Genomic DNA, 27,021 nt, shown 5'->3' on the forward strand with positions numbered 1-27,021 from the left:
GTGCGAGAAATATTTGATCTTATTGCTGCAAATGCTCGCCAATATAATTCAAGGCAAAAACCAGTCAGAAAAGGGGAATCCTATGATGTAAGTACCCTTTCTAGTATGGAAGCTCAGATTGCAAACCTAACCAACATGGTGAAGAAATTGGCACCGGGATCATCCAAGGTTTGTGCATTTTGCTCCACAATTGGTCATGACACTGAGGATTGTCCCTTGGCACATGAGGAAGCAAATGCAGTGGGCTCATTTCAGAGAAATCAGTGGCCTAAGAATGATCCTTTCTCACAAACATACAATCCGGGGTGGAGAAATCATCCAAATTTCAGGTGGAGTGACAATTCGAATGTTCAACAAGGGCCAACTCAACCACCTCAAGGGCCAACTCAACCACCTCAAGGCCAACAACATACTCGCCCACCTCATGGTCAAATGCACTACTACAATCCACCACAACCACCACCTCAACCACAATCTACTGGAAAATCTTTGGAAGAACTTGTTGCTTCCATGGCTAGAAACACAGATAGTTTCATCACTGAGACAAAAAGCTACATGCAGAGGAATGACACCCACATGCAGAAAACGGATAAGGCCATTGCCAATCTAGAAACTCAAGTGGGACAAATTGCTACAGCTTTGAGTCAAAGGGAACCTGGTATGATGCCTAGCCAACCAGTGATTAATCCAACTGGGCGGGAGCATGTTCAAGCAGTTACCTTGAGAACTGGTAAGGTAATTGGTGAAATTAATAGTTCTAAAGATTTAATTCAAAATGTTGATGACATGCAGGTTGAACAAGTGGCTGAGCCTAAAGAAAAGGATGAAAGCAACAAAGAGAAAGATAAGCAAGCAGCTTCTTCATCCGAGTGGATCCCAAAGCATGAACTTGCAAGAAGGGCAAGAAAGGAGAAGGTAAGTCGTGAACCTACTAATGAAGAAATCTTACGTGCTCCTTTTCCTCACAGGCTTATGAGTTCCAAAAAAATTCAACAAGCCAAGGAAATATTGGAAACCTTCAGAAAAGTGCAAGTCAATATTCCTCTCTTGGATGCAATCAAGCAAATTCCGACTTATGCAAAGTTTTTGAAGGACCTTTGCACCAACAAGAGGAGATTCCAAGATCATGAAACGGTTGCACTAACGGAAGAAGCTTCTGCTGTTTTGCAAAGGAAACTCCCTCCCAAATTAAAAGATCCAGGAAGTTTTACAATTCCTTGCATTATTGGAGATAAATTGTTTGACAAAGCTTTACTTGATTTAGGTGCTTCAATTAATCTGATGCCTTATTCTGTTTTTGAAGCCCTTAACTTAGGTGATCTTAAACCAACTTCTGTCAGCATTCAATTGGCGGACCGATCAGTGAGATATCCAAGAGGAATTTTGGAAGATGTACTTGTGAAAGTAAATGATCTCATTTTACCAGCTGACTTTTTGGTGCTAGAAATGGAAGAAACTCCTATTCCGGGTGCGGATCTTCCATTGATTCTTGGCCGCCCTTTCATGGCCACTGCAGATACTGTGATCAATGTTCGACAAGGAACATTGACAATGACAGTTCAAGGGGAAACAATAAAGTTCAAAGTATATGATGCCTTCAAACTTCCCAATGATGAACATGAATGTTTTCGTATTGATACATTGTGTCATATTGTGCAAAATACATTTAATAGTACTCATGGTACAGATTCATTAGAAAAGGTGTTGATACAAAATCCTCAAGTTGCTGAAATTGTTGACGATGAGTTACTTGAGGCTGTGAAATTCCTTGATGCATGTCCAGCCATACCACGTAAGTACACTCCAAATTTTATACCTTTGCCAGTCAATATTGAAAAGCTTGTTCCTTCTCTTGACAGGGCACCCGAGTTAGAGCTCAAACCATTGCCATCCCACTTGAAGTATGTTTATTTAGGTAAAATAGAGACATTGCCCGTGATTATTGCTAGCAATCTCAATGTGGAAAATGAACAGAAGTTGATGCAAGTGTTAAGAGAACACAAGGGAGCAATTGGTTGGAGTATTGCGGACATCAAGGGAATAAGCCCAACAAGATGCATGCATAGAATTTTACTGGAAATTGATTCCAAACCCACAAAGGATGCTCAACGCAGGTTAAATCCAATCATGACAGAGGTAGTCCGAAAAGAAATTCTGAAGCTATTGGATGTGGGTATAATTTATCATATTTCCGATAGCAAGTGGGTAAGCCCGGTCCAATTGGTTCCTAAAAAGTCAGGAATAACTGTTGTAAGAAATGAGGAAAATGAACTTATTCCTTCTCGTGTCAAAACGGGATGGCGTGTTTGTATTGATTATAGAAAATTAAATACCGCCACCCGAAAAGATCATTTTCCATTACCATTTATTGACCAAATGCTTGAACGTCTTGCAGGTCACAGTTACTACTGCTTCTTGGATGGCTATTCAGGATACAACCAAATTGCCATCGCTCCTGAAGACCAACACAAGACGACATTCACATGTCCTTATGGTACCTTCGCCTACCGGCGTATGCCATTTGGATTGTGTAATGCCCCGGCCACCTTCCAACGATGCATGATGAGTATTTTCTCCGATATGGTAGAAAAATTTATCGAAGTATTCATGGATGATTTTAGTGTGTTTGGTCATTCATTTGAATCATGCCTTAACAACTTGTCTTTAGTTTTGCAAAGATGCCAGGAATGCAACTTAATTCTCAATTGGGAAAAGTGTCATTTCATGGTACAACAGGGAATTGTTTTAGGTCATGTGATTTCCAGTCAAGGCATTGAGGTTGACAGAGCCAAAGTAGATGTGATAAGCGGTTTGCCACCTCCCACATCAGTGAAAGAGATCCGATCCTTCTTAGGACATGCCGGGTTCTATAGAAGATTCATAAAAGAATTTTCTAAGATCTCTCGACCATTGTGTAGCTTGCTTGCCAAAGATACAAATTTTGATTTTAATGATGAATGTTTGGCAGCTTTTCAAAAGCTCAAAACTCTTCTCACAACTGCACCGATCATTATGCCTCCAAATTGGAATTTACCTTTTGAATTAATGTGTGATGCATCTGATTTTGCAGTTGGAGCTGTATTGGGACAAAGAGTTGAGAAGAGATTGCATGCCATATATTATGCAAGCCGTACCCTTAATGATGCTCAGTTGAACTATTCAACTACTGAGAAAGAGCTTTTAGCTGTAATTTTTGCTTTAGAGAAATTTCGTTCGTATTTGATAGGCTCTAAAGTAATTGTTTTTACTGATCATGCAGCTTTGAAATATCTCTTGGCAAAGAAGGAAGCAAAACCAAGATTGATACGATGGGTTTTATTGCTCCAAGAGTTTGATATAGAAATCAGAGATAAGAAGGGATCGGAAAATGTGGTAGCTGACCACCTTAGCCGATTGATCACTAACTCCAATACCGAAGAAGACACTCTTCCTCTTCGTGAATCCTTTCCTGATGAGCAACTTTTTGCATTACAAGTTTCTGACCCATGGTATGCTGACATTATCAATTTTCTTGCTACAGGAAATATACCAAGGGACTTGTCAAGATGTCAAAAGGACAAATTGCTGAAAACCACCAAGTCCTATGTGTGGGATGACCCATATTTGTGGAAGTATTGTTCGGACTCCGTGATTAGGCGATGTGTTCCCGAGACCGAATCTCAGTCCATACTCACATTCTGTCACTCGAACGCATGTGGTGGCCACTTTGGAGCCAAGAAGATGTTCGGTTCATTTTTACACATGATTTTTCATGTTATTCACCCACTATTTTGAGTTAGTTCTTGACATTTTATAGCTTTTTACTTCCTTTTTGTGTTTTCTTAGATTTTACCTTGGTTGTGATGAAAATGAGCTAAAAGTGCATTATTAGTTATAAATTCTGTTTTTGTTCATTTTCGTAGGTCAACTTCTTGGCCTGGGATCAACATGCTCTGGTGCTCGGATGAGGTCATGATCTTCATGAGACTTGTTCCAATGGATGTTAACTACAACATATCCAAATTTGAGCTCCATTGGACAAGTATTGCCTATCCAACCAATCCAGCATGTTACCACAGCTCTGGAAATCCGGATTTGGCCAGCTTTTACCTCCTTTGTGTCATCTTAATTTCTTGTTACCATAACTCTTGGTAACAAGGAATTACCTTTGTAAATGAGATATTTTCTGAAGCTTTTGGCATCTTTGTGAGGACAAAGCTTCATCATGGCAAGGGGACAAGGGCAAAGGCTTTAAGGAAAGTATGAGTTTTATATTATATTTGTGAGCTGGAAATTGATGGGCAATGGAAAGGAAAGTGCAATCAGATTTTGGGAGAGGTTTTGAACGTGGGTAGCCAATTCATTCTATGATTCTACACATTGAGAGCAGATTTTGGAGAGTTTGGAGATAGGAGAAGCCAAGGTGCAGCCAAGCAAAGTGGAGAAGAAGGCTTCCACCATTGATGACCTTGAAGCTTTCATCATTTTCTCAAAATCTGTAAACTCTTTCTAATTTTATTTTGAATTTGTATTTGGAATAAGTATGAGCAACTAAACTCCATAGCTAGGGCTTAGGTTGAAGCCCTAAACATGATTACCTTATTGTTTTGATGCTTGAGTGTATGAATTTCTAGATATTGTTGATGAATTCCAATTCACCAAATTAATCTATCCTTGATGTGTGTTTTTCCTTGGTTGGCCATCTTTGAAAGCATGCTTCTTGAGATTGTTGGGGTTATGTGTATCTTCATGTTATCCTAAGCAATAAATGGATGAAGTAAGAATCATCCATGTGAATTGGTTTCTTGAATACCTAATGTAAACACCATGCTATTAGGATTCTTGTGATGTTCATATTCTCTTTGAACTTAATGGGTTCTCCTTGTAATTGAATCGAAGTACGAACCATACCTAGGTTCGGTTATGGGGAGGGCACAAGTATTGTAGCACGAACCATGCACTTTACGTATATTAGAGAGAATCAATGCGTCTTGAGCCACGACCCATGGTCTTGATTGCGAACATTTTCATCAACATGTTTAGAGTTCATCATTTGAGTATTCATGAACATAGGTAGAATTGTTTAGGGTGGATTCCGAAACCCTAGTGTTTGTTACATTTTAATTTCACAATTTGATAATTCATCTCTGCTATTCTCATTTAAATTCAAAGTCCATTTACTTTCATGCAATAGAAATAGGTCACTTGAACCAAATCAAACCCCCCCCCCCCCCCCCCAATGTGTGTGTGAGTTGTGTGTTTGATACATTGTGTGTCTTGTTTACTGAATTCTGTTTATTTTCGTAACTGTTTTGGACTTTTGGTCCGCGTTGTGTTCTTCGTTTTTGTGTGCTGAATCCAACTGTGTAAAGAACGTGAAATTTGGATAAACGGTTGGAAAGTTATAGGTCAAATACTGGACAGAGGTCGAAACTGGAAAAATAGAGAAACGAATCTGTCCAAATGGTGATAAAAGGGTGATAGAAAGTGTTGTTTGTGTTTTTCTCTAGTTTTCTTGTGTTGTTCCATTTCTTTTACACTTCTTTACTCATTTCTAGTTTCCATTTTGCATTTGTGCATTTGTGGTGTGTTAATTAAGTGTTCTCTTTGTACTCAAATTATAACTTATAGGAAGCCGACAAGTTCTTCGTGGGATCGACCCCGTACTTACATAATCTATACTTCAATAGATTCGTGCACTTGCGGGTATTTTTAATTGGTTGTTTGCACATTAATTTGTGTCCTCTTAGGAATGCAACAGAAGACAGCATTAAAAGTTTTGCAAAGTGGATTCTATTGGCCAAGCTTGTTCAAAGATGCCTCACAATTCTGTCTATCTTGTGATAGATGTCAACGGATGGGTAACATTTCATCTCGAAATCAAATGCCTTTAAATCCAATTCTAATTGTTGAAATATTTGATGTATGGGGAATAGATTTCATGGGTCCATTTCCTTCATCTTTTGGAAATCTATTTATTCTACTTGCGGTTGATTATGTTTCAAAATGGGTGGAAGCAATTCCAACCAAGACTAATGATGCGAAAGTTGTTCTTAGCTTTCTTCGAGCCAATATCTTTTGTAGGTTTGGAACACCAAGGGCTATCATTAGTGATGGGGGATCCCATTTTTGCAACCGATCATTTGAGACCCTACTCAAGAAGTATGGCATAACTCACAAGGTGTCCACCCCCTATCACCCTCAAACTAGTGGACAAGTGGAGATTTCTAACAGAGAGGTGAAGCATATATTAGAGAAGACTGTTGGTCCTACTCGAAAGGATTGGTCTTTGCGCCTTAACGCTCTCTGGGCCTACCGAACTGCTTACAAAACTCCAATCGGTATGTCTCCATTTCGCTTAATCTTTGGTAAACCTTGTCATTTACCTGTCGAGCTTGAACACAGGGCCCTTTGGGCAATTAAGAAGTACAACTTCGACATGAAGGAAGCAGGAAATATCAGAAGGTTACAACTGAGCGAACTGGACGAGCTTCGCAATGATGCTTATGAGAACGCAAAAATTTACAAGGAAAAAACAAAGGCGTTTCATGATAGGCATATCATTAGGAAGTCGTTTGAAATAGGGCAAAGAGTATTACTCTTTACCTCTAAGTTCAAGCTTTTTCCAGGTAAGCTTCGATCCCGTTGGACGGGCCCGTATATTATTACTAATGTCTACCCTTATGGTGCAGTTGATATCCGACATATTAGCACGGGAAATGAATCGAAGGTTAATGGGCATAGGTTGAAAGTCTACCACGAAAATGTTTTGCATCAAGAAGATGAAGTGCTCCACTTCATTGATGTACCTGCTATGGTGCAAAACTGAGTTGGGAAGGTAAGTCCCAAATTAATCTAAAAAAATATATATTTTTAAAAAAAATAAAAATAAAAAATAAAAACCCAGAAAACGACCGGTCGCTTTTCACTTGCGACCGGTCGCGAGTCGCGCAAAATAAAAATTTCAATCTGTGTAAAAACGACCGGTCTCTTTTGCCTTGCGACCGGTCGCTCGTTGGTATTTTGGAAGAATTAGACTCTGCCTAAAAACGACCGGTCGCTTTTGCCAAGCGACCGGTCGCTATTTTGGTTTTCTGAGAAAAATTGAATCTGTTTAAAAGCGACCGGTCGCTTTTGCCTTGCGACCGGTTGCGCTTCGCGAATTTCTTTGTTTTTGAATCTGTTTCAAAGAGACCGGTCGCTTTTCACTCGCGACCGGTCGCTCGTCGCGATTTTTTTTTTTAAAACCGGTTCCTTTTCTTTTCTTTTCTCTCTTCTCTCTCCTCACTTCTTCTTCTTCCCAGCGACAGAACCCTCTCCCTCTTCGTTTTCTCTCTTCTCCCTCCCTCTACCTCCCTCACAACCCACCCTAATCCTAACCCAAATCACACTTTTCTCACTTAATTTTTCGAGTAGAATCCGTTTTTGGCTTCTATTCCTTGAAATTTCAAGTGTTTTCATCAATTTTGGAGGATTTTCAGTTAGGGTTACTGTTCACCCAAGGTAAATTTTGAATTTTTCTTTGAGTTTTCCTTTGATTTTCTTAATCTAATTGCTTTTCTTATTGTTTGTTCGTGATTCTAACTTGTTTTTCTTTGTTTTTGTTGTTGATTGTGGTTTGTGGTTGTGTTGGTGTGATTTTGCTCAATTGGGTATGTTTTTCTCACTCTCAATCTCTTATTTGATTATTATTGTTGTTATTTGTGTTTATTATTGTCTCATTACATTTGTGGTTGAATGTTGGGATTGTGGTTTACATTTTGGAATTTTGGCATAATTGTGCATTGTGATTAATTTTGTGGAATTGTTGAATTTATGCATAATTGTGGTTGAAATTTTGGCTTTGTAAATGCAATTCTGGCATTGTGGTTAAATTGTTGGCATATTGCATGTTTGGGAATTGTGGCATGAATTTTGTTGTTTTCTTGCTTTGTGCATATTGGTTTATTTTCTTTAGATGTCTAGAGCTAGAACCGGTAAGAAAAAGGGTGCATCTTCTTCAGGAAGTGCACCTCAGTCGGAAGAGGCCATGCTCACAGCCACTGTGGTTACTGAGCGTAACCTCGATCTTAGTCCCTCCATCCAAACTGCTGGACTTCTTCAAGTCCAGTACCTTCTTAGGGACCGTAACATATTACCTCTAGCTCGCATCTATAAAAAATACAATGAGTCTGTTGTGCGAGAATTCTATGCTGCTTTCCCTAGTGAGGAGGTTAGAGCTAATGAAAATGTGCCCATCAAGGTTCGGGGAAAAAATGTTGTGCTATCCCCCTCTATTATTTCTGAAATCCTTCACATACCTGTGCATGACACTTCTGCTTGGAACCCTTCTCTGTTATGCCATTTTGACATGCAAAGCGCAGCTGAAACACTTTTATATGCTGATCCTACTGCCTTTGCATCTCAAACCAAAAAGAATGTCCTCATTCAGGGTAAATTGACACCCTACTTTGCCATCTTGTGGAGCTTTGTGCGCCACAACATCTACCCTTCCGGCCAACGGTCGGAAATTCCCACAATGGGGGTCAGGATACTGAAATGTTTGCATGAGGGATATTTTTCCCTACCTATTTGTGACATTATTTTTGAACGCTTGAAGGCTTGTGCACGTAAAAAGAGCATAATCTATTATCCTTGCCTTGTTAGCATGTTATGTGAACGCTCAGGGGTTAGGGCTCGCCCTAATGATATATTTGTTGAGCCCATGGGTCCCATTTCGGACACTTCTGTGTCCAAGAGCATTTCTCAGAGGCGCCATGCACCTGCACCTGCACCTGCTCCGGTGCCACCCCATATGCCACCACCACCGCCACACAGGCCGGCACCACCACCGCCATTCCCACCTGCTCCCAGTATCGACACTTCTGCTTGGGACCCCAGTCATCAAGCCATCTGGGACATGCAAATGATGCAATACCAGCAGATGCAGCTCCAGTATCAGCAGATGCAGCATATGAGCACTTCCATTGACACCATTTGGACGCACCTCCAGATGCCAGGTCATCCCGGGACCTCTGCACATGTTGATGGTGATGATGTTGATGGTGATGATGATGATGAGACTGATGATGATCAGTAGTTCTTTGAGCTTTGTACCCTTTTGAACTTTTAATTTATTTTGTTTTTGGGTTATATTTTGAGACGGGTATTAGTTAGTTTGTTTCAACTTTTACTGTTAGTTCAACTTTTATTTGTTTACTACTTCTTTTATTTTGTGATTATCCATCCCATTTTTTCTATATGGCATTGTTTAGTATTAATTCTCCATCATTTATAAACATTGTTTCATATAAGTTTGGGAAGTAGGTTGCTTTATGATTATGCACTCAGAATTTTGGCTCAAATGCTTATTTCATTCCAAAACATGTGATTCTACACATAATCTATAAAAAAAAAAAAAAAAAAAAAAAACAATAAATTTCTGAATCACTTGTTTCTTTTGCATTTTGAGCTAGCTGAGGCTTCTGCTAATTGCCTCTGTCTGTTCTTGCTTGTAGAATCTGCAGCAGCTCTACATGATCTTCGTTCCTTTTCTGCAGCATCTCTACATGCTGGTTGGCGCTGTAGAGCCGCTTCTGCAGGTCCGCCACCAGAGCTTTCAGGGCCGCCACCTCCTCACTTAGTGCCCCGCACTCTCGTGTTCTCGCCAGTAGGCGCATGCCCAAATTTGTGGCCGAGACCGCGTTGAGCACGGTTAGATTGTGGGACTCGTCCACTGCCATCTGGTCAGACCTCTGCGCCACATGCAGGTGATCTGCAACTGTCAGTCTGCTGACAGTCATGCCCTCCGGCATTACTACCCTTCGCGGCACCACCTCAGAGAAGTTTGAGGCCGAGCCATGATGGTATGAGGAGTTTTGGAAGATAGGGGTTGGATGAGCCCTTATCTGGGAATTTGGTGGTGCTAGTGACAGCTCAAGGTTGAGATCATCAAGGTGAGTGCATGAGGATGCCATTGTTTTGTTTTTGGATGTTTTTGATGGTTTTCCTTGAATTTGCAGAAAGAAATGCAGGGTACTCTTCCGCTTGCAGAGGCATGGTTTAAATAGACGTTTGCTGATGAGAGATTTGTGGTCCAGCTGTTTGCCATTTTCTCTCGATACCTACGCTTCACGAGGATTTTGCGGTCGCATGCATTTAGAAGGGAGCATTTCTACTTTTTCTTTAATTTTCTTTTTACCTCCGTGTTTTCTGGTGTTTTATGTTTTTTTTGGTGCTTTGTGTTTTGTTTTGTTTTATTTTAATTTTGGGAAGTGTGTTTTCCCTTTCGGCTGTCGTCTTTGTTTTGTTTGGGAAGTGTGCTTCTTTTTCTTCTGCAACTTCATTTCTTTCAATTCAAAAATAAAAAAAAATAAAAAAATAAAAAAATAAAAAATAAAAATACACGGAAAGGGCAAAGACAACCAGGCACACCACTAATACATTAGAAATTATTCTTTCACAGTGCTCGGTGTCTCGGCCATTGGACCTTTGAGTTTAGCCCTATGGCTATCCTCTTCCGGGGCTTCTCGCACAGCCTCTTGGGGCTCATCACTCGAGCTCCCAAAGATCGCACTCTTAGCTTGAGCATACCTACTTTCGCGATCTGTTTTCTTGCGTTTACCCGGTTGGTCCAGGTCCTCCAGCTGCTTTCTCATGTCATGGGCGTAAACACTTACCATCTTTGAGAGATTTTGGTTCTCTTCCCGCAACGCCTCTAGCTGGTGTCGATTCACCTCCACTATCCTTGCCCTTTCCCTTTTTAAACTTTTAATAATACTCTGGCACTCTTCCACCATACTTCGCTCCGCCGCCAACTGACCTCTTAGCACCTCCACCTCATGGGACTTCGCAAGTAGGCGATGACCCACACTTGCGACTGTTGCGGTGCTTTGCACGCTTAGTGCCAGAGCATCGCTCACGACCCGGTTGTCATCCCTTGATCCCAGCACCCGTATATCCTTGGGAGTTACTAGATTTCTAGCAACTCCAAGGGCAACATCGTTGTCCAGCAGTATCGAGTCATTCACTGTCACGTGCCCCCGTGCAGAGGCAAAGTAGGGCATCCACACTGGTGCCACTGCTTGGCCCCGAGTCTGAGTCGGTGGAGCTAGGTTGAGATCCAGCGAGAATGGGTAGGAAGAAGCCATTTGAACTTTCTTTTCTTTTTGTTCTTTCTTTTCTCTGTTGTGTGTTTCTGCGTTTGTGTGTTTTTCCCCAACTCTTTCTCTTCTTCTTTTATAGAGTTAGTTTCTACGTAACCCTAGACACGGCGCTTCTGCGTTTTGCGCGGCCCTTACGGCCTATCCCCTTAGGTCACCTCACCTGGTCCCCAACCCCTTTAATTACAGTTCCGCCTTTCAGCACTTTTGAGAAACAAAAGTCGTCACACCTTCCTATGAAGCCAATAATTCTGGCTTGGGACCGAGAGAGAGACCGCTGCTTGTCGACACGTCTCTCACTTTGTATCCCGTGACTCACAGGTGCCGAGACTTCAGGGCCCACTTTTTTCTATTTTACTGAGTCCTCGCTCTTTGTGCTTCTGACTTGGTTTCTCTGTTTTATTTACTTTCTTCACTTTTGGGCTTTCGTTTGGGTTGGGCTTTCATTTTGGTTTGTGCGTTTCTTTGGGTTGGATTTCTGCATGTCTGAGACTGTTGTTAGGGCTTACTGTTTTATTTGTTTCTGTTTGGTTTCGTTTTTGTTTTTGTTTCTGCAACCGTGTTGTAGTTGTTTTTCGTGTTTGTTCTTGTATTTACTTGCTTTATTCCCTTTAATTCTTGTTATAACGTTGTTGATGCCTAAATTCTTTAACATTGAGGACAATGTTTGTTTCTAAGTTTGGGAAGGGATAGCAAGTCTTTTTCGTTTCACTTAAATTCTTGCTTTAATTTGTTCTGTTTTCTTTTCAGTTTTGAGTCTTTTTGTTTTCAAGTCACTTTCCGGACATATATGATGAGATTATGATGAATGTTTAAATGACTTGATTGAAAATGCTAAAAAAAAAAAAAAATTTGTTATTCACTAAATGGCATCGTTCTAGCATGATATGTTTGAAACCCTCTACGCACTTGCCATTTGTTTCATAATTCTCTAGTTGAGGGACTTGCATGATCCAAAGAATTGTTTCAAGCATGAATTAGACTTGTATAACCATATAATGTGAGCTTTGAGCCTTGTGCTTCAATTCATGAGTGTTATACACATATTCTTACTTTTCTTGTCATCTGAGTTGTTGTTTGATCTCATTTTTCATTGATTTGGTTGAGCACTTAAAAGTCACTCATTCTTGTGCAATTTGATTACATGACATTTGAGAAATGATATTAAGGCCCTCTTTGGACCGTTTGTGCCTTTCAAGCAAACCCTATGCATGCTTAAGCATGATTTTCCATTGTTAACCACCTTGAGCCTATATGTATGCCTTTTCTTTCAAGTAACCAATTATTACTTCTAGCCTTAGCCTGAAAAACAAGAATTTACCTTTCTAAGGAACTCGTGAGCTTTAATTTAGATGTGTTTTTCATGCTAAGTTTGGGAAGTTTGTTATTACATTTCGAAAAAAAAAAAAGAAAAAAAAAAGAAAAAAAAGAAGAGTACCTCACTCAAAGGGTGAAAGAAAAGAGAAAAGTTGTGGTTATGTGGCAATGGTTTCAAATTCAATTCCATGTTTCTTGGTTGTTCGAATGGAAGGAAGGAGTGTGAATCATAATTAGTGGAGGTATAAGGCTTTGTGGTCTAATTGATCACATAAAAAAAATAATAAAAAAAAAAATAAATGAGTGAAAATCTCAAGCGTGATGTTTCAAAGTCTTTTAGTCAACGATTATATGCTCTTACATTGTGAGTTCCTTGGACTTTGTTGTATCCATATCCTTCATTTCTTACTCACCTTACACCCTTAGCCCCATTACAACCTATAATAAAGACCTAAATTGATCCTAAATGTCATGTGGTTGATTTGCACACATTTTTCAGCTTTTAAGTGTTTAGCATCCTTCTTGAGATCATATTCATGCATGTTTTTCATCTTGCTAATTGTGAGTTAAGTCCCTTATGGTTTAACTCTATTCTCATACTTACTATTGAGTGTTGCATTGTACCCCTCTTCCGAGTGATTCATTTGTGAGAGGACAACTTTGGTGAGATTTGAAGTTACATTTGTGCTTGGAATGATTTTTGAAGTTGTGTAAAAACTGAAATTGGAGAATGAGTTCCATTTGGCCATCACACTACTACACTTGAGCATGTTGTGTTATGAATTTTGCCGCCTTGTGAATAATGTGTAAACTGAGTTTTTCTTGTGAAAACTTTTGAGTCGTTTGCATGAGTCGCTCTCTCCTTAGAAAGTGTTCGGAAAGTTTTGTTTCGAGTCTTGTTTTAATTTCTGTTTTGCTCGAGGACTAGCAAAAGATAAGTTTGGGAAGTTTGTTCGGTTCATTTTTACACATGATTTTTCATGTTATTCACCCACTATTTTGAGTTAGTTCTTGACATTTTATAGCTTTTTACTTCCTTTTTGTGTTTTCTTAGATTTTACCTTGGTTGGGATGAAAATGAGCTAAAAGTGCATTATTAGTTATAAATTCTGTTTTTGTTCATTTTCGTAGGTCAACTTCTTGGCCTGGGATCAACATGCTCTGGTGCTCGGATGAGGTCGTGATCTTCATGAGACTTGTTCCAATGGATGTTAACTACAACATATCCAAATTTGAGCTCCATTGGACAAGTATTGCCTATCCAACCAATCCAGCATGTTACCACAGCTCTGGAAATCCGGATTTGGCCAGCTTTTACCTCCTTTGTGTCATCTTAATTTCTTGTTACCATAACTCTTGGTAACAAGAAGTTACCTTAGCTTTGAGATATTTTCTGAAGCAATTGGCATCTTATTGAGGACAAAGCTTCATCATGGCAAGGGGACAATGGGCTAAGGCTTTATCAAAGGTGGTAGTTTAATATTAAAAGGTAAAAGCTGGAAAGGAGGAGAGAGGGAAGGAAAGGAATTGCAATCTGAAGTTGGGGGAGCCTTTTGAACGTGGGAAAGGAAGTCATTGAAGAGATTACACAGAGGAGAGCAGATTTTGGAGAGCTTGGAGCTTGGAGAAGGCCAAGGTGCAGCCAAGCTAAGTGGAGAAGAAAGCTTCCACCATTGATGACCTTGAAGCTTTCATCATTTTCTCAAAATCTGTAAACTCTTTCTAATTTTATTTTGAGTTTGTATTTGGAATGAGTATGAGCAACTAAACTCCATAGCTAGGGCTTAGGTTGAAGCCCTAAACATGATTACCTTATTGTTTTGATGCTTGAGTGTATGAATTTCTAGATATTGTTGATGAATTCCAATTCACCAAATTAATCTATCCTTGATGTGTGTTTTTCCTTGGTTGGCCATCTTTGAAAGCATGCTTCTTGAGATTATTGGGTTTATGTGTATCTTCATGTTATCCTAAGCAATAAATGGATGAAGTAAGAATCATCCATGTGAATTGGTTTCTTGAATACCTAATGTAAACACCATGCTATTAGGGTTCTTGTGATGTTCATATTCTCTTTGAACTTAATGGGTTTTTCTTGTAATTGAATCAAAGTACTAAGCACACCTAGATTCGATTATAGGGAAGGCACAAGTATTGTAGCACTCGTACTGCACTTTACGTACATTAGAGAGAATCAATGCGTCTTGAGCCATTCGTACTGGTCTTGATTGCGAACATCTTCATCAACACGTTTAGAGTTCATCACTTGAGTATTCATGAACATTGGTAGAATTGTTTAGGGTGGATTCCGAAACCCTAGTGTTTGTTACATCTTGATTCCACTCTTTGATATTTCATCTCTGCCTTTCTTATTCAATTTTAAAGTCCATTTACTTTCATGCAATAGAAATAGGTCACTTCAAACAAATCAAACCCCCCCCCCCCCCCCCAAAATGTGTGTGTGAGTTGCTTGTTTGACACGTTATGTGTCTTTGTTACTAAATTTTATCTATTTCCGTAATTGTTTTGGACTTTTGGTCCGCGCTGTGTTCTTGCATTTTCTGTGCTGAATCCAACCGTATAAAGAACGTGAATTTTGGACGTACGGTTGGAAAGTTATAGGCAAAACATTGGACAGAGGTCGAAACTGAAAAACAGAGAATTCGACTCTGCCCAAAAACGACCGGTCGCTTTTACCTGACGACCGGTCGCTTTTCACGTCAAAACAGAGAATTTCGACTCTGCCCAAAAACGACCGGTCGCTTTTACCTGACAACCGGTCGCTTTTCACGTCAAAATTTGAGTTTCGACTCTGCCCAAAAACGACCGGTCGCTTTTACCTAACGACCGGTCGCCAGACCAAAAACGACCGGTCGCTCTTACCTCACGACCGGTCGCTGGTCACTGTTCACAGCACATTTCCTTTTTTTTTGTGTTTTGTTTGTTTCTTTTACATTTCTTTACTTTCTTTTTAGTTTTAAATTTGCATTTTTTGCATTGTGGTGTGTTAGTTGAGTGTTCTCTTTGTACTCGAATTAGAACTTATAGGCAACCGACAAGTTCTTCGTGGGATCGACCCCGTACTTACATAATCTATACTTCGATAGATTCGTGCACTTGCGGGTATTTTTAATTGGTTGTTTGCACATTAAATTGTGTCCTTTTAGGAATGCAACACTCTCTTAGGTATTCTTCAAGTGAGCCATCTCTTTCTCTTTCTCATTTGATTTCCCAGAAATTCGTATGCTTTTAATTTATGATTTTCTGAGTTAAAGTTGAGGAAAATTGCTGACAGAATCGAACCTAATTATTATATCAAGCTCCCACTTGAAACTTTTTGTCTGATGTTTGTAATTGCTGTTTTTCTCTCTGTTTTTGAATTCCATTTAGTCATGAATCATATATTGGGATGAAGCAATCATATTATATATATGTCCAACACTTGTCTAAGTTGATTGTTCTTGTTGGGGTGACCTTGATAAATTGAACCAAATGTTGATGGTTGCTCTTGTTCTTGACCCTTGATACAAATTAGGGAACTTGGAGTTTATCTTGAAGAGTCGGTTTGAAAATTCGGAAGATGCGGTTAAGAAGAAGAATGAGATCAAAGAGATTTTAAAGAAGCTTTATAAGGAATATGCTATGCCGCCATCACCACCACCACCACCATCCACTCAAAGTAGTAGTTATTGTTTTAGTGATACTACTACCATGCATATAAGTAGTAGCCTAAGCCGAGGGGGAAAGAAACGGAGGGAAATGACTGAAAATTGGAGAAAAGAGACTCGAGCAAATGATGTTGTGATATTGGAGCATGAGATTGATAGGTACATCACCGACCCTATTGAAGATGTGGTTGACGAATTTGATGTTTTGAAGTGGTGGAAATTGAATGGGGTTAAGTATCCGGGGTTGGCACTTATTGCAAAGGATGTGCTTGCCATCTCGGTATCAACGGTGGCTTTGGAATCATGCTTTAGCACAAGTGGTCGGGTAGTTAATTCATTTCGTGCTTCTTTGACTCCTAAGATTGTGGAGGCCTTAATTTGCTCTCAAAATTGGTTAAGGTTGGATACATATCTTCTTTATAATATGAGCCAACAATTCAAGAGATGGAGTTCTATGAATCGATTGAATTAGGTATGCCTTTGTAATTTTATGTGTTTTACTAATGTATTATATAATATGTACATCTTACTAATGTTTTAATGTGTTTATGTTTTTTTTTATGTAAATATTATGAGTTCATCCACACCTAGCACCGTAGCTCCAGCTACTTTTCAATGTTAGGAGGAATTTAATGAAGTTTGATTGAATTTGGGTTGTAATATATATTTGGATTGAATTTTGGTTGTATTTGGCTTGTAATTTATTTTGGAACTTATTTTGTTGAAGTTTGATTGAATTTGAGTTGTAATTGTTGAGGCCCAAAAAATCCAAGGCTAGGCCCAAATATAATCTCGGCCCAATGCTATGCTTTATCGAGAAAAAACCCGATTTGGGCACGCAAAAGTTCGTCATATGCACTTGCACACATGCCACGCCAAGCAAATAAGCAACACGCCACGCTACAAGCTTAAGTGGGCCCAAGACACGCGAATGCCTGGGGCTTGCTGAGCGGGTTGTGGTATGGATGGTTACGAGTATTCACGAGGCCCATTGATGGTCCAAGGCGTGGAAGTTTTGGGCTACTTGGGAGCACCAAAACTCAAGCCCATTCCTTGAGCCCAAACATATGGGTAAGCATGAGAGAAAAACCTAGTAGCTCATCACCTTAAGAAAACCTAATAGCCCACAACACTTGAAAAATCCCACATCAGCCAAAACTTCCAGCTGCTAGAAACAAAACAGCCCAGCGTCTTATATCCAACATCGTGGAAATATCCAGCACCTTTCTTAAAACCAGATCGAAGCCAAACCACCAAAACCAAGCAAAACCATGTGCTGATGGAATCACCTTTTGACCAGCACCCTTACCCATTCTTTCCTCTACAAGCTTTAGTGAGAAAACAAGAAGGAAAAGTGGGTGGCTCCTCACCCACATAGAGAAGTCCTGCTGCCTGAGGACCTTGGAACTCCAAAAAGCTGCGTGCCTATGGGTTCAGGCTGGGGAAGTTTCACCGAACAAGATTAAATGGAAGAAAGTGAAGAAAATAGGGAAGGAGGCTTGACAAAATTAAGGGTTTCTATCGCCTATCAAAGGAGCCACTTTCTACCCAGCAAGACAACTCACCTTGGTTGCTGCAAGCTTCCCAGCAACCATGAGAATCAATCGAAGGCAAGCATCCCTTTTGGAATCCTTCAATTTCATGCTTTGTTCTTCCATCTTCTCTCTCTCTCTCTCTCTCTCTCTCTCTCTCTCTCTCTCTCTCTCTCATAACACACATTCAGAGAGCAAGCTTCCCTCTCATCTTCAAAACCTAGCAATTTCGTGCACTATTCATCCTTCTTCCCCATTTTCCCTCCTGGCAGAACTGTTCCAGTGCTTGACAGAGTTTTCGTCAAGCTGCTGGAAAATCACTTAAGCCACCCATTGCCCTCTCCTTATCTCCTTCTTCCTCTTTTCAGCCAAGCCCTCGTCAGATCCTCTTTTCCCTTGCCTTAAAAACTCTGTTTCTCATAGGAAATCACAACTCTTTCTCTCTCTCATGCTAAACTCACGAATGCTCAGCTCCCATGCCACAAGCTTCTCATGCCAAGCCAAGAATTTATCTGTAAGCAGCCATTATTTTCGTTGGTGAAGGTAACCAAGGTGTTTCCTAAGGCTTTACAACCCTTTCGAAACATTTTGGGGTCTGATCTTTGAACTCAGACACAAGGGGCGATTCCAGCCATTTGCTCTTTACAACAGCCCAGGCCCATTCGTCAAGCTGCTGGAACGAAATAGCCCCTACAGTAATTTATATGTTGAATTTGGATTGTATTTTTGTTGAAGTTTGATTCATTTTGATGTGTTGAAAGCTTGATGGAATCTCAAATTTAGGGTATATTGGTATATAAATACATTATGGGCAAGTCTGTAAAAAATAAAAATAATAAAATTTTGGGCCCATGCCCAAACCGGAACCGCAGGAACCGAATCGGAACCGGTAAGTCCAAGTTGGTTCGGATTTCTATTTGGATTTTAAGCAGAACTGGTCCAAACAGAACCGGTTTGCATTTTCAGTTCAGGTTCTATTTTTTAGTGAAAATCGGTCCAAACTGGACCGTGCCCACCCCTAACATTTAGCCCTATGACTGGAGATGGCCTTAGCAGCACTCTAAAGCTATGTATCTTCGATTTCTATGTATATATATTGTAATTTTTAAACAATTCATAGTCTAAACTACTTAGAGCTAGTTTGGCATTGCTATGCTGTAAAAATAATCGTTGTCAGATTTGCTGTGAGAAAAAACAGTTTGGCGTTAGGTAATTTTTTTGTTAAAAGTGTTGTTGGTACTGATTCCAGCATAATCAGAAAATGAAAGCACCTCATTAGCTATTTTCCTTTATAGTTTTCTCTCAAGGCAATTTTTAAAAATAAGTAATTTTCTCATAGTTTACCAAATGGGCTGGGCATTCCAAAATTTTAAAAAAATCACTTATCATTCCAAATAAGCAATGCCAAACGGGCACTCAATCTAATTTACGAGAATGAAAACTCGAACTTGAGTGTACATGCTAATTAATCTAACATACGTATGTTGAGAAACTTTTATTATGCACAAATATACTTTAGTTGAGAAAATTTTCTAACAATTCACACATCTAATTGTTTTCAAATAGACAAACAAATATAATGGTGTTCTCCATTTGGTTAAAATAATCATGATTTTAAAAAACGGTTAAATTATCATTGTTTTGTAACATGACACAATTCGAAGACATTGGGAAATTCAAAGTTTATTTATTTATTTTTTTAAAGCAATAGTTTAAATTAGTGAAAGAGAATTTCTCTTACGATTTGAATCGGAGACCATTAGTACAAGTGTTAATACTTTTTTTCACTAAATTACCCGTTAGCAAATTCAAAGTTTTGTTAGTTAGAAGACGAAAGAAATATGAGAGTAAGTTCTAACCACACGAGTAAAAATTAAAAACCGACAACAGAACTTGAGAGTTAATGAAGCCAAGAACACATCCCAGTGCCTTTAGCTGTGGATCAGACTCGTTCCTTCCATAACAGTGAAAGAGGGCCCCATTATATGCCAACATCAACAAACCACAGCAAACCAAATGGACACAAATCTCATCTTTCAATCTCCCTTTCCTTATCTTTTCCCTCTACGCTTAGAAATCTGCTGTCTCCCTCTCTGCCCCGCAAACAGAGGAAGAGAGCATGTCAGCCACACTCAGCCTCCTCAAACTCCCTATTCTTCCCCCAAAACCCAATCAATGTCTCTCAAAACTTCAACATTCTTCGATCCCAAAAAAACCCAGTATTGCCAAGGACTCAGCTAGTCCTCAAAAGCTCATCACAACCACCATTCACCACCTGAAGTCAACTTCTCTCCCACTCACAGCTGCCACATTGCCATTTTTACTGGACACAAAGGCAAGTACAATTTTAGTAATTCATTTCACTCTCATTTTCTAGTTTCTGCATGCATTTCAAAATCAGAACTTTACCCATGTTTATATAATCTTCTTCCATTTCAAATTTGGATTTTTATTTTTTATTTTTTATCAATTTCTGGGTGTGGATTAGGATGCACTTGCTGTTGGTGGGGAGTTTGGAATATTGGAGGGGAGGACATTTGCTTTGATACACCCCATTGCGATGGGTGGTCTGTTTGTATTCACATTGTGGGCAGGGTACTTGGGTTGGCAATGGAGGAGAGTCAGAACAATCCAGAATGAAATTAATGAGCTCAAGAAGCAAGTTAAGCCTACCCCAGTTACACCAGAGGGGACACCAGTGGAAGAACCACCATCTCCTTTTGCACTCAAAATTCAGCAGCTCAGTGAGGTAGGCATGTGACGGTCAGGATTATTATATGCTGAATGCAATGTAGAACAATTGAAATGCATGCTTAATGCCAAGTGTGCATTTTTATTTCCATGGAATTAACTTCCTTCTGGTGGGTTGAGAAACAATGCACTTCATGTTTTGGTCATGTATACATGAAACCCTTCATAGGATGAATTTGATGTGCTAAATTTGAAAAAAATAGATGGAAGGGTTGGCCACAGTAACTATAGTATCATTGTAAATTAGTTTCATTTATGTATTTGACATTAAATTTTGTGCAATGCTTTTTCTTGCTGTTAAGCAAAAATTGACATTTCTGCATAAACTAGTGGTTTATCTCTTGAATGTTTACTACATGAGAGTGTATGATGTGTTGGCATTTCCTTATCAGGAAAGGAAGGAGTTGGTGAAAGGGTCTTACCGGGATAGACACTTCAATGCCGGTTCAATATTGTTGGCTTTCGGAGTTTTTGAGTCCATTGGTGGAGGAGTTAACACATGGTTTAGGACAGGAAAGCTATTTCCAGGTCCCCATTTGTTTGCAGGAGCAGGTAAAATTTGGACATATTTTAGGAAAATCAAAATAAAATAACATAAGAGAAAGAAATCATTTGCCAAATCTGAGTAGTAAAAGCTTAATTGAACTGAGTTGGTTTTTCTTCTTGTCAACAGCTATCACGGTGCTATGGGCAGCGGCGGCGGCTCTTACACCTGCAATGCAAAAAGGTAGTGAGACCGCCAGAAACCTACATATTACGTTGAATGTGATAAATGTTCTGCTTTTCGTGTGGCAAATACCAACTGGATGGGAGATAGTTTTGAAAGTGTTTGAATTCACTAAATGGCCTTGAATTACAAGAATTCCAAAGGGTGAGTTCATCAGTTCAGCTACCATCTGTAATTTCAAACTTATGTTCTGTCCCCCTTTTCCCCTGCAAATTTTCACAGCCTTGTACCAGAAACAATCTTCAGTGGGGTGCTAAGAGTTACTTTTAAGCATTGGATGCTGTTGTCTATTCCAGTTAGAATGTTTTGTATAAGAATAAAAAGCGTTACACTCTATGCTGTACAGTGCCACAACATACATAATAAGATATATTTCCTTTCCCTAGCTAGTAGCAATTTATGTTTGACAGCAGAGTCTTTATCGATTACCATAATGACATTTGTCTTCTTTTCCTACTATTACCCTTATGTTCAACCCGTTTGCTAAATCAACAAGAATCAAATAAAGGTGCAGTTTCCCTTGATACCGCATCACTGGGCAAGGCTTAAATTCTGATCTTTGTATTGCAACTGCTTACCTTGTTTCCCTTCTCCAAAGAAACTGCGGAACCAATGACTTTTTCTGTATTGATGTTCACACCTCACTGCATTGCATCCGTCCGGACACGCTTCTTGTTTTAGTTGAATCACATAAGAAAATATCAATGTACGCCAATCCAAACAAGAGTCACAAATAGTTAGTACAATTGAATCTGCTTATCTAATGAGTGCACTATCATTCTCTAGTGTCATAACCAAGAGCATAGACATAGACACATGCTTTGAAAGTCTACTCATTTTCACTTTTGTTGCTTCAAGTTATATTTTTCAATTTCAAATGCTCTTTCTTAGCCTTACTGTCATGATAGTGGTGCATAAATTTTATAAATGAAAGTTCATCATCTCGCAATGTAAGAACAACTAGCTAGAGAGATGGATGATGAGATCTGAACTACGACGTTTCTTCAAGCAGGGTTACAGGATACACAAATGAGAAGGCTAAAGGTATGTGTTCTCGAAGGTATAACGTATAAGGGTATTCCTAGCATGCAGATGCAGTTTGTACTTTCCTTCAGATCAAAGGCAAGGATATTAGGTTTCATTCCTGAATAATTGTAGTATGGGAGAAGTTCGTAAAGAATGTCGCTTTAAAAGTCTCTAATAACTTGCCTAATTCTATTACCACTTCTATATAATCCTCAGAAATAACTTATACTGCAGCTGCCCATAGTGGAGGCTTTAGAATGCCAAAATATGATCAAATTTAAGCCACCATCTGTATGAAAGCCTGGTGCATTGTGAGACTGTCTCATAGGAGTTTTTCTCATGTTATCAAAGGGTCCCGCCAAGTTTTAAAAAAATTGTCTGCCAAAGTACCATTAATGATGAACAAAATCTCAACCCTCCTCCTTAAACCGTTAAAAAGAAAAGGGAAAGAAAAAGGCAGATATTCTAAGGACCCCCATCTCAACTTTTCTTTTTTTATTTTGTTTCCTGCCTCCTCTTTCAATAGTGGCCTATGGGTCTCTTGGGAATCAGTCATCAGTACATTGATTTTTTGCTTTTCAAGCAAATAGAAGAAGTCTGTGCCGTTCTTCATCTGCCCCCCATACTCCACAGTTCGTATAATTGAGAAAAATAAGATGCCCTTACTTTTTGGTTCTAGGAAATCATCCAAAAATGACCATCAGTACGCTGATGGAAGGCCCTTGAAGAACTCAGAAGAACAAAGTAAGAATCTCAGTGACATGAAAGGGGAAAAGTGAAAGCAGCAGCAGCAGCAGCAGCTAGCGTATCACAAGCAAAGTGAAGAGGAAGACGCAGACAGCCATTAATTAGTGGGATTGAAATCCTTAGAAGATTTGAAGAATCCCATTACAGTGACAATAGTAATTAGTTTACATGTAGTTTGTTTTGTGATCCTTAAAGCATGAGCATGCATATGCTTTCTCTATTGGTATTGCTAGCCAGCCCATTTAACGTTGTAAACAACTCTGATGGACACTGTGAAATGTTCCAAGAGAGCCGCCATTTGCACACTTGACAAACTGCATCTAAGAAAATTCTGAAAATGACAGGTGAACGTGACATCAAGAGCTTAGATGTTTAGATGTTAAGGGGAAAGCTGTGGAGTCGATTGGTGTGGGCACACGCGCGCGGGCGACTGTCCTTAGTAAAATCCTTGTTATACAAATTAGGAAGCTATTTTATAGGCTGATGATATATTCACTCGGAAATGAAGAGTGAGTATAGTACTTTTGAAGTGCAAACAACAACTTTCAATATGCAATGCTTAGTATTTAAAATCGGAGCGTATTAACTTCACATGCGCACTCCACTATTAAAAAAAAATTGCATGTTAAACATCATAATTCCAAATTTTCAATGGAAAGTTATTTGATGATCTGAAAATGCTGTTTAGACATACCTTGCACAATTTACAGACTGCTACAGGAAGAAATGGTATCCTTGCAAGAGTTAAAAGTACTCAATTTTTTTAGTAGGTTGAAAAATAATGATTCACTACAAAGAGGGATGCTATTCTTCCCAATTAGCTGTCCAGTGTTTTTCTAATATTGTAAACAATTGGTTCTCTAAAAAGTAAAAGTTACCGCATGCAAATATTGTCTTTGGTTCGAAGAATACCCCAAATGACAAAACAAGGAGGTCATCCCATCATGGGCTCAGCAACACACAACTCTTCAATATGACTCCATTTGATACCAATCTTGCATCGTCAAATTAATTTTTGCGTGCTTTTTTCATTCTCTAAAGAGCTGAACTTCAAGTGCTCCGCTGCATCTGATGCCTTTCTTTCTTCTCTCCATCTTTCTTCTCTCAGCGTGTTTCTCATTGTTTTTTCTTTCTCTTTTTAATGTCCCACCCTAATATTTCTGTCAAATCTTAAGTTGCTTGTGCATAAACTTGTCACACCTATAAATAACAATCCACACTTCACCTCATTCTCATTGTGTCCAATTCCTATGTTTCTTCATTACCTATAGTTCTAATTTTGGTTGTGTCGCATACCATACTAAAGCTAAAAACCCTCTCCAACTTTATTTTCCTTGTGATTAGCTATGGCATCCCAACCTGCCCGTCCATGGTTTCGGCTAGGCTCCATGGTCCGTCCGGCCACCGCCCCTGTTCCTGCACCAACCCCTGCCCCGGCACCCGTGGTTAGACCTGCATTCAGGCCATTGACTCCTACTCCTGAACCAACCCCAACTCCACCACCAGCTCCAACCCCAACTCCACCACCCACCACCACAGCTCCGCCACCATCTCCTGTCGCCACTGCTCCGCCACCACCACCTCCTGCTGTCGCTGCTCCACCACCACCACCTCCTGCCGTCGCTGCTCCTCCACCACCGCCTCCTGCCGTCGCTGCTCCACCACCACCGCCTCCTGCCTTCATTGCTCAGCCACCACCGCCTCCTGCCACTGCTGCTCCACCGCCTCCTACTGCTGTTCTTATGCGTCGGCCACCACCACCTGCAGCAACTCCAGCACCACCTCCTCCTGCGACTGGTACTACTGCATCAGTTCCATCATCACCAATTTCAAAAGCAGCATCTTCTTCAGTGGCACCATCTCCTAATAGGAACAAGGTCACTACTGCCTCAACTTTTACTACTAGTTCAGTGCCAAGTTCTCCAACCTATAAACCACAAACTACTACTACTACTTCTCCACCAAAACCCACCATCATTTCAGCCCCTACAAAGTCTCCTCCAGAATCTAAACCACAGCCATCACAAACTTATTCTCCACCAAAACCGACAGCCACCATCATTTCAGTCACTGCTAGGGAGCCTACTTATAATGCCCCATCTCCCAAAACCATTAGGCCTGCTGCCAATAACACCCCACCTCAGTCACCTAAGATCAAGCCAATTGCCCCACCACCCTCTCCTTTCACCCTCCCACCCTCTCAGCTAAAGCCCAGCACTTCAGACCAAACTGAGCAACCCAGGATTCCCATGGAGGCAGAGCAGAAAACAGTGCTGGTCCAACAAAAGACCATTGATCATCCAAAACCCAGTTCATGGTTCAGCTCTGGCAACTCGAAAGGCACCGACTTTCGCGAGGCTCCCAAGCCAAGCATCAATGCCCCTAGTTCAAAGCATGAAGGAGAAACCAAAGAGAAAGCTATAGCTCGCAAGAAGCCTGCATCAGACACCTCTGATCATGAGACAGGAGGCATGAGAGTCATTACCATTGCAGGGGAAAACAGAGGAGCTTTCATGGAACTCAAACAATCTCCTCAGAAACATGGACTTGGGGAGCAATCTCAGTATCTTTACAAGAAAGGGATTGGAAAAACGGTGACTGGGAATCAATCTGATCAGAACAATAGCAGCAGCAGCAGCAGCAGTGGTGAGGAAGGCAAAGGCAAGAGCAAAAGTAAGGACAAAAGTCTCAAAGCAGGGAAGGCTGCAGGGAACTCAGCATCAGCACAGCCTACAAGGGCATTCATGAACAGCAATGTTCAAGGCATCAACAACTCCATTGTCTACAACACTTCTCTCACTCACCATGATCCTGGGGTCCACCTTGCTTTCTCTAGGAAGCCCAGTGGGGATGGATTTGAGGCCAAGAGCCTTGTCAATGGCCGCCACAGTTAGGCAGAGAAATGATCAGAGATAAAAAGGAAACAAAAATTCAAGTGTCAAGACATTACTTTTGTTGTGTTTTGAATATATTAGGCATACTATATAATTTGTGATCATAAAAATAAAATGGGAGTGGTGGATGTGAGTGTTGGAAAAGAGGGCATTGGGTTCTGATTCTTCATGGTCAGCTTCCCACTCTTTGTAGGGGTGTGACTGAAGGTTGTTAATGCCTTCGTTTGATAATAAAAGGGGCTGTGGCCCTATTACTACCAGTTTAAAAGAGTACCCAGCTGGGAATTTGTATCATTTCCTATCACATTCACTTTCTATGCATTCTATCATTTCCTATCAATCAGTTTTTTAATTGCAGTAGTACAAATTTTGACCATCTGCTATCATTGATTATTTGATGAGATTTCAGTATTATTTAGGTAAATGCAATTTTGTGAACATGTTTTGAGTGGCAATATAGTTGCTTGATTTGATCTTGGTGTTCAAGGGAGGAGAACAAGAAACCCAGAAGAAGAAAAAAAAACATATGAATTGGGCTTAAACTACCATGCTAGTGGATTGAGAATTCAAAAGTTATTTACTATTTTGTTTTGGGCTCCAATGGGGCCAAGGCTCAAAACAAAGAAACAGGCACAACAAGCAAAGTGGTCTAGTGACCCCTACAACATCACAACATCATCCCAAAGGAAAGGAAAGACTGGATTCCTGACAGCAAGGGTTGAGAGGCCAAGACTTGCATCCCAAACCAAAGTTGTAGCTCAGATTGGACCTTGCACAGCCTAGCTTACCAATGTAAAAGCCCAGTTTCCAAAATAGTTGGGCTTCATCTTGGGCATTCTTCTTCCGTTCATGTTAGGTATTCTGAATTTATAGGGAGGCTAGAATTAAGGGTAAAAATGAGGACTTATAATGAAGGATTCTTAATAGTCGTCCGATCTAGTGCATAGTTATTATTGGACTAGTGGATTGAACCCCTTCATTATAACCCCTCACTGTTACACCTCATTATAAATGCTCCCATCAATCTAAGTGAATATTTGGGCCATATATTTATGTTTGTCCTTGAGAAACACTTGTGTGGAATGAGAATAACACTATGTTGCTATTCCTAACCAATCACACTATGTCACGCGTGATGACTTTTCTATTTGACATATCATGATTGCTGGGAATAGCACTATTGTTATCCACGTTTCACACAAATCTTTCTGTCATTCAACACCAGTCCAAATAAGTAGA

The 27,021-nt window shown here is 40.0% G+C and overlaps 3 protein-coding genes and 1 long non-coding RNA gene across 4 annotated transcripts; all 4 read left to right on the forward strand.

The window, feature by feature from the left end:
* Positions 1–7,936: 7,936 nt before the first annotated feature.
* LOC148296945 (uncharacterized) lies at positions 7,937–9,053 on the forward strand. The gene is made up of 2 exons (XM_088248680.1): positions 7,937–8,687; positions 8,719–9,053. The coding sequence occupies exons 1-2, from the start codon at positions 7,937–7,939 to the stop codon at positions 8,886–8,888; spliced, it is 921 nt and encodes a 306-aa protein (XP_088104806.1). The 3' UTR covers positions 8,889–9,053.
* A 3,706-nt stretch (positions 9,054–12,759) lies between these two features.
* On the forward strand, positions 12,760–14,321 carry LOC148296946 (uncharacterized). The gene is made up of 2 exons (XR_015834120.1): positions 12,760–13,440; positions 13,569–14,321. It is a non-coding gene; the product is annotated as an uncharacterized LOC148296946 (long non-coding RNA).
* Positions 14,322–19,661: 5,340 nt separating this feature from the next.
* On the forward strand, positions 19,662–21,500 carry LOC110757684 (plant/protein). Its single transcript, XM_021959380.2, has 4 exons — positions 19,662–19,972; positions 20,126–20,386; positions 20,781–20,940; positions 21,062–21,500. Exons 1-4 carry the CDS (start codon positions 19,757–19,759, stop codon positions 21,238–21,240), a joined length of 816 nt encoding a protein of 271 aa, XP_021815072.1. The 5' UTR covers positions 19,662–19,756; the 3' UTR covers positions 21,241–21,500.
* Positions 21,501–24,090: 2,590 nt separating this feature from the next.
* On the forward strand, positions 24,091–26,042 carry LOC110757600 (serine/arginine repetitive matrix protein). The gene has a single exon (XM_021959259.2). It carries the CDS (start codon positions 24,235–24,237, stop codon positions 25,780–25,782), a length of 1,548 nt encoding a protein of 515 aa, XP_021814951.2. The 5' UTR covers positions 24,091–24,234; the 3' UTR covers positions 25,783–26,042.
* Positions 26,043–27,021: the final 979 nt, after the last annotated feature.

This window comes from Prunus avium, chromosome 2, assembly GCF_965620075.1.
Source record: "Prunus avium chromosome 2, drPruAviu1.hap1.1, whole genome shotgun sequence".
NCBI classification, from domain to species: domain Eukaryota; kingdom Viridiplantae; phylum Streptophyta; class Magnoliopsida; order Rosales; family Rosaceae; genus Prunus; species Prunus avium.

What these genes read in the sequence shown, in the direction of transcription:
- LOC148296945 (XM_088248680.1), top strand. Translation starts at nt 7,937, where the DNA reads ATGTCTAGAGCTAGAACCGGTAAGAAAAAGGGTGCATCTTCTTCAGGA. An exon ending in TATATTTGTTGAGCCCATGG is followed by an intron (nt 8,688 to 8,718) that starts GTCCCATTTCGG and finishes TGTGTCCAAGAG; the next exon opens with CATTTCTCAGAGGCGCCATG.
- LOC110757684 (XM_021959380.2), top strand. Translation starts at nt 19,757, where the DNA reads ATGTCAGCCACACTCAGCCTCCTCAAACTCCCTATTCTTCCCCCAAAA. An exon ending in CATTTTTACTGGACACAAAG is followed by an intron (nt 19,973 to 20,125) that starts GCAAGTACAATT and finishes GGTGTGGATTAG; the next exon opens with GATGCACTTGCTGTTGGTGG. An exon ending in CCATTTGTTTGCAGGAGCAG is followed by an intron (nt 20,941 to 21,061) that starts GTAAAATTTGGA and finishes TCTTGTCAACAG; the next exon opens with CTATCACGGTGCTATGGGCA.
- LOC110757600 (XM_021959259.2), top strand. Translation starts at nt 24,235, where the DNA reads ATGGCATCCCAACCTGCCCGTCCATGGTTTCGGCTAGGCTCCATGGTC.